The sequence below is a fragment of the Brassica napus genome, chromosome C8, assembly GCF_020379485.1.
Source record: "Brassica napus cultivar Da-Ae chromosome C8, Da-Ae, whole genome shotgun sequence".
NCBI lineage: Eukaryota > Viridiplantae > Streptophyta > Magnoliopsida > Brassicales > Brassicaceae > Brassica > Brassica napus.
The window spans coordinates 34,691,804-34,698,790 of NC_063451.1; the positions used below are offsets into that span (position 1 = coordinate 34,691,804).

Consider the following 6,987-nt stretch of genomic DNA (forward strand, 5'->3'; position numbering starts at 1 on the left):
TTGATCGCGGTCCATTATGGTATTGACCAAAATTGGGTCCAACATTTGTCTACCAGCCTCTTTTGATTTGATCGAAAAGGAAAAGGAGCGGTTGTCTTTTGACCCGGGTCTTCTCGTTTGATAACCGATGATTTTAATGATCGTTTTCGGAAAAAAAAACCGTTCGTTAGTGAGTTTTTTTATTATTATTTTAATCGGTAACGGCTACTTTAGCCGCCGCTAGGGCATAGGCTAGGTCATAATCGCTTTTCACGATAGCGATGATATAGCCATTAAGGTGGCTTATATATACGTAGAGGGTCTTCTTTTTACCTCACCTCCGCTTCTTCTTTCTCGTCTCTTTATCCTTTGCTCTGAATCTTTTTGTTCTTTGAGCTTAAGATGTGTTCGGCTTTCAATTTCCCTCATCCGACTACTACAGCCGATGATCTCGAGAACCTTTATAATATGTATGGGGTTGACCGTTCTGTCGTCGTCGACTTGGTCGGCACGCATGAGACTCCTGAAACCGTGAGAGAAGGCTACTACATAGCCTATCTTTCCTTCTTTCATTCCTGCGGTCTTACCTTCCCGATCCCGGAGCCAATACTCAAGGTTCTGGCGGAGCTTCGATTACCCAGCTTCTCCCAAATTTTCTTAGACATCTTGTCGCCTTCTTGGTTAAGGCTAGGGAGGAGGGTCTTGCTTTTGGTCTTAGCGAGTTTCGTCAGCTCGTTCTGGTGAAGCGGAATAAGCAGAACCCTGGTACTTTCCTCGTGTTTCCGCGCCCAGGTCGTCACGTCATCGAGGACATCCCTTATCGCGAAGAGAAGTTGCACGAGCAATTTTTTGTTTTCAAGATGGATCGAGCGTCTATGGGTGACTTTGACTTCTCCCAGCTTCCCCGGCGTTGGACCGAGAATATCGGTTTGATTTCTTTTGTCTATGTGTTGATGATTTCTTCGTTTAAGGAGTCAAAGACTAAAACTTTCGTTTATTTTTGTTTGATTCAGTGCCTTCTGGAAGCTCCTCAATGTCAGATGAGATCCGCGATCTGATGAGGGTTCTTCGTAGAGGTCATTCGAACTGACCTACTTTTGATCGACCTTGGATTCAAACTGACTTCGCCTTACCGGCGGGGACCGACCGAGCTCCTTTAGTCGAGGAGTCTGAAGACGATGCCAAACACTCACAGGAGGTCGTAGCGACTCCTTCTGTTCAGACCCAGTCTTCAGATCGGCAAACTAGACAGCTTGTGAAGAGATCGTCGTTTCGAACTTCTGGGTTTGCATCGAGTTGCCGAGCTTCCGTAAAATCTCCCTTGATCTCGATTCATGATTCCGACGACGACGATGTTTCAGGAGAGACTGGACCTCCTGTCTTGTTGAATCTTGGCTCAGAAGACGAGCCCGTGGCGGCGAATTGTAAGCTACGTCGGTCATCGGAAGGTGACTTGCCCGGTCTGTCTCGTCCTATGTTTATTTCTGAGGGAGATGGTTCTTCGTTTGCGGCCCAAAGCGACTTAATTTCCCTCGCTGGTCGCATGAGGTCCGCGGGTTGTCGTCTCCCATCTCTCGCTTCCTCAGTCGAGAGGGAAGCCAATGCCAAGGTTGCTGTGGCGAGCTCTAAGGTTCGTCTCTCGCCTTCATTCTATTTGAAAAGTTGTTTTGTGGTATTTGCTCATTTCCATTTCTTCTCAGGTGATGGAAGCTTTTAATGAGTATGTCGTGACGATGGAGGATCATGTCGTGACGATGGAGGATCATGTCGTGGCTTCTCGGAATGACAAGAAAATCGAGAGTATTGGTTTTGAGATTAAGAGGCTTTCGGAGGAGCTCGAAGCCACCAAGCGAGAAGGGAAGAAGGATGCCGAGAAGATCGAAGCTTTGACTGAAGACAGGATGCCGAGAAGATCGAAGCTTTGAGTGAAGACTGGAGGAGAGTTTATCTGGAGAACAAGACTCTCACGTCCCAGATGGTTGCTTAAAGGGCAAGAATTGCGGCGCTCGAGGTCGAGAGAGATCGGGACATTCGCCGTGTTTCTCGTATTGCTCGTCGCGATATTGCGGCAAAGTATCGGGAAGTTCTTGAGTCTTTGAATGATAGGTGGGTGAGCAAGAAGAAAGAAGTGTTCAACTTCAAGAAGTGACCGCCAACCTCGATCTCCTGAACGAGCTCAAGGATGGGGGCCTGACTATGGATGAGGAGCTTGCACGATTAAAGGGAATGGAAGGAGACTGCAAGGATCTTGTCGCCCTAGACGCTGTGCCGGATTGGTCGATCTCCGAGCTTGATCTTCCTCAAGTCTCAGATGATTTGGTGGATCAAGTCGGGGGGTCGTCTATCCCTGATGATTCCGTTTCTAGTTAGTTTTTTTTTGTTTAATATCTTTTTGTTTTTGAAGATCTTTGATCTTGATATCTTGGATATCTTTTTAGTGGATAACCATAATATTTCGGAATATCCCTGTTTCCTTAGCTTTAGATTCTTTTTATTCGGGTTGTGAGATATGGCGAGGTTCTGATTCCTATAAAGCTTTGGCTTTGTTCTAGGATTCATCATAGTATCTCATTTAGTTTCGTTTTTCCTCGCTAAAAGAATATGACGTCGAGAAGATCGAACTCTCGTGATTCCGATAGGGTACAAACACGAACTGGTAGTGCCAATGCGGAACGTATTCGATCCGGAGATGTGAGTGATGCGCTCACACATGTTCTTCGTGAGGAGACCCGACTTCTGTGGCCTTCAACCCAAGGGGCCAAAGACCTCGAGGGTGAAAAATTTGTTGCTCGCGTTAAGTCGAGTAGCCCAATGGGTTCGGAAGGGCGTAATCGTCCTCCGAAGAAGGCTAAAATGAATGGCTCGGATCGTCGTCTTGGTGTCTCGGGCGAAGCGCTGTTGCTAAGCCGTTCCACTGGCAGTTCTCGCATTCCAAGTATTGTCTTATTATGGAAGATCCAGATAGTGTTGCTTCAAACCTGCTGGATGTCCGCTTCCCTCTCTGCATAATATGACGGAGCGCGAGGCTTACGTAAAGATGGTTGTGGCCCCTGCCAAGGTCGTTCCTTTTGAAATTTGGTCCTTGTCGAATCTTTGGTTCGTTTTGTCTGTACGAGTTTGCAGCGACTTTAGAAAAACACTCAGTCTGACGAACCTTATGAAATAAAGAAGGTCGTTCGTGAGCTAAAGCTCAGTCTAAATATGGCTCAAGACCGGGAGCGTGCCAATGCTCCTCAACTGGCTGCCATTGAAAAGCTGAGGAATCAGGCTGCTTCGCTCGAAGCTCGTCTGCGAGTTGTGAGTGACGAAAGGAAGTCGGCCCTCGAGCTAGTTTCCTTTTTGGAAGCGAAGGTTGAATCTTCTACCAATAAGTTCTCTAACGACCTTCGCCGCGCAACTCATGAGGCCAAAAGAACTATGGCCGATAGCTATCTGGATGTGCTGGTCTCTCTGAAGGAGAAATGGGAAAAGAAGAAGGCTGCAACTGATTGTGAGGCTCGTCTTTGGGAAGTCGTGGCAAATATAGATCTCTTAAAGGAGATCATGAGCAACAATCTTCTAGCTTCGGATGAGTTGTTGTGGCTTCGAGCGAAGGAGATCCAGCTTGGGTCCGAGGTTGATGTGATAGCAACTTCGGATTTCTCCGTTGGGAAGCTCGACCTGCCTCAGATTTCGGTGGATCTGCCGGAGGATTTCTTCGATAAGGTCCCTTCTGCGGCGGATGACGTGGCGAAGTACTCGGGTGATCGCTTTGAGGATGGTGAATTCAGCATCGAAGAGTAGTTTTAGGGACTTTCTTTGTTTTTCCCTCTGCCTTTTGTTGCTTTACTATTTTTTATTTAATAAAAAAGGGATCGTGGGTCCAGATTTATTTGTTGCCATTTTTATCTTTTATGCGAGGCCGATCTTTTGGTCTCATGTGTCGATTTGTTGAAGATAATTTTATCGACAGTTTCGATGTAATAAAATATTTTGTTAGCTAGTTTTGTCGCGCTTGTTGGCGGAGTTGGCCGCGACCGAGGACTTGATCAGGGTCCTGGTTTTTGGTTAACTTTCGCAGTTATGCGATTTTCTGACACGAGAAGTCTGGTGTGTTCGAATGTCTAAGAACTGTATTTATTAAGATATCGGATTATGTTTCGTTACATATTTGTGAAAAGAACGCAGTTTTTGATATTGCTGTGCCGTTGTTCTTCGGGTGTTGCGATATGCCCACTTTGAGTTCTGTAGGTGGAAGGTGACTGGACTCATGTCGTGAGTTGCCTACGTACCCTCGTCGAGGGATCAAGTCATAGCGTGTTCGATTATTTTCCCAGGGATAGGGTTTGTTGTTCGATTATTCGTGTACGTAGGTACGTCTGTCGTTAATTTTGGCTGCCTGATTAAGGGTGTTGCTCGATGTCCTTAAGGCTCGCAAGGTAGCATGTCCTGGAGTTCTTCTGGCTTCCTATGATAGTTTCAACTCCTTTCGAGGTTGGAAATTTCAGGCATTGGTGATATGTTGAGGGGACTGCCTTCATGATGTATAGCCAAGGTCTCCCAAGGATTGCGTTGAATGGGGCTGGACGGTCTAGCACGATGAATTCAACGATTTTTCTGATTTCTCCAGTGGTTACCACGAGCTCAATCGATCCAAGAGAATAGGTGGTCTCTCATGCGAAGCCGATGAGGGGAGTTCGCTCTTGCTTTAGGAGTGCTTTAGTGATTCCCATTTCTTTAAATGCTTCGTAGAAGAGGACATCGGCCGAGCTTCCGGTGTCGATCATTACTCGGGATAGTTCGCATCCACCGACGTCGATTCATATCACGAGAGCGTCATCGTGTGGTTTATCGAGGTCTACGGTTTCATTTTCGTTGAAGGTGATTTCGGGATTGGGACCCGATAGGGGCTCTCTAATTCCTACGTTGTTTTCTGCTCTCTGTTGGTATGCTTTGATTGAGTTGACCGAATTGCAGAATTTAGAGCCTACGTAAATGAAGTCGACCCTTTTTTGTGTACTTTGTGGGCTGGGAAATTCCACCTCTTAGTAAGTGCTGGTCGGTAGTGTATCTGCCCCCCCCCCCAGACAGATTGCGATTGAGGGTCTGCATTCTATCTTTTTTCTGAGTCGGTTTCTCCAGCACCTTGCGAATCTTGGTCATTTTGTTCTTTCGCTTGAAGTTAGAGATTTTTACATAAGGCGGCTTTGTGTTTGGGTTGTATGGAGTGACACGGGGAAGGGGAGTGACTTCGTCGGGATTTTCCAATGTGCGGATCGCTACCGAGATCTCGAAGCGGATTTTTCCTTCGGTTTGGCTCTTGATTTCGTCGGTTGTTTTGCTGTTCTGCCCCCATGAAATCATGTCGACTCTTTTCTTCGGGGCTGGGGGTGGAGAGCTCGGTGTTTCCTTCTTGATCTCCCTGCCTCTTTTGTTTGTTGGGACTTTGGCCTTTCTGTTGGATTTCGGAGTCACTGGCTCTTCTTCCTCTTCTCCGGCTTCTTTGTTAGTTTTCTTATTTTCGTTTTGATTGCGAAGTGCGGCTCGACATTCGTCGGTCGAGTGGCCCTTGCGATCATGGAAAGCGCAGTATTTGCTAAGGTCGTATGTTGAAGACTTTTGCGGCGAATTATATATTGTGTAGGAATGTTGCCCTATGGTGGTCAGTTCTTTAGGAGTATCAGGGTTTTTGGTTGCGTTGTTCTTGTTCGCGTTATACTGTTCTTTCAAGGATGCGACCTCCTCCTCGTGGGTGGCGAAATAAGAGGCTCGGTGTAGGGTGTCGTCCAACGAGATAGGTGCTCGTACCGCCAGTTCTTCCCTGAATTTGGATGAGAACCAGACGCCATTTCTTAATGCCGCGAGGGCAACGACTTTTTTCGGATGTGAAATCTTGGCCCTGATTTCTCGGAATTTATTTATGTATGCTTTTAATGGCTCGAAAGGCGCTTGTTTGAGATTCCAGAGATTTGCTTTGGTAACTCTTGTCTCTATGAAGACTGGGTATTGTTTGAGGAACGTAGATACCAACTGGGTGAAATTGTCGATTGAATTTTCTTCTAATCCTGCGAACCACTCGAGGGCGGCCCTGGTGAGGTTCTCGGCAAAGAAGCGGCAATAACCTGCTTCTTTTTCGTCGTCGGTGAGGTGTGCTCTCGATATTGCTAAACGGAAGGCTCGTACATGGGCCTTCGGGTCGGAGTTTCCGGCGTATTCGGGGAATATCAGTTTCCCGACGTGATGGAGCCTTACGCTGGTGATTCTGTTTGTGAATAGGGTCCTTCTCGTTTCCTCGATGACCATGTCGATATCGGGAGCAGAACTCGTCGCCATGTGCACGATCGCATGTATCATTTTGAGCTTGGCGTCGTTCCTTTCAATATAATTCTGAAAGGTTCCAGTTTCTCTCGGGATCCCCAAGTCTTCCCTTTGGGGGTCGATATGGTCGGGACCGCGAAGATCGTGTCTCCGAGCTTGTTCTGTTGGATATCGAACAACACGTGATGGAAGGTTCTCATCGCGCATGGAGTTCGATTTTCGGGGATAGAATGGTTTGGTGGTGAGATTCGTGTCCTTGGCTCCCCCTGCCTCTTCGTCGATCCGTTCTGGAATTGGATCGGAGTGCTTCGTGGGCGTTGGAGTCCAGTGTCGATTTCGTCCAATCCACTGTAGCTTAAGCTTCGGTGGGTCATGCCCTGCGGCGGGGGTCATTGTGAATTTTCTCCTGTGCAGCGTCCAGATCGAGCGCTTGGGAACTCTGGAGTGCCGAACAGTCCGGTGCTTGGGGGTTGGACGTCGCCCTTAACGGATCGAGGGGCGTTTGATTTCTTTCCCGAATGTTTGCAGCTTGATGCGTGCGAGTTCCCTTTCGGCTTGGTCCAGTCTGTTAGCAATGGCTTGGTTAGCTATCCTTTGACAACGAATCTCGTCGATTAGAGTTGTCATCATTCCTCGGAGTTCGGTTAGTTCTCCTCGGGTTTGGGCTAGAGGAGTCGGTTAAATTGGCCTGGATTGGGATCGGGTCAGGTC

General features: G+C 47.5%; 1 protein-coding gene across 1 annotated transcript; it reads left to right on the forward strand.

Moving 5' to 3' along the window:
• The first annotated feature begins 381 nt into the window (after positions 1 to 381).
• LOC106398296 lies at positions 382 to 1,904 on the forward strand. Its single transcript, XM_013838877.2, has 5 exons — positions 382 to 594; positions 666 to 906; positions 993 to 1,042; positions 1,175 to 1,609; positions 1,680 to 1,904. The coding sequence occupies exons 1-5, from the start codon at positions 382 to 384 to the stop codon at positions 1,902 to 1,904; spliced, it is 1,164 nt and encodes a 387-aa protein (XP_013694331.2).
• Positions 1,905 to 6,987: the final 5,083 nt, after the last annotated feature.

Coding starts and splice junctions, on each gene's coding strand:
- LOC106398296 (XM_013838877.2), top strand. CDS start 382: ATGTGTTCGGCTTTCAATTTCCCTCATCCGACTACTACAGCCGATGAT. Junction 595..665: donor TCCCGGAGCCAATACTCAAG/GTTCTGGCGGAG, acceptor TTCTTGGTTAAG/GCTAGGGAGGAGGGTCTTGC. Junction 1,043..1,174: donor AGATCCGCGATCTGATGAGG/GTTCTTCGTAGA, acceptor AAACACTCACAG/GAGGTCGTAGCGACTCCTTC.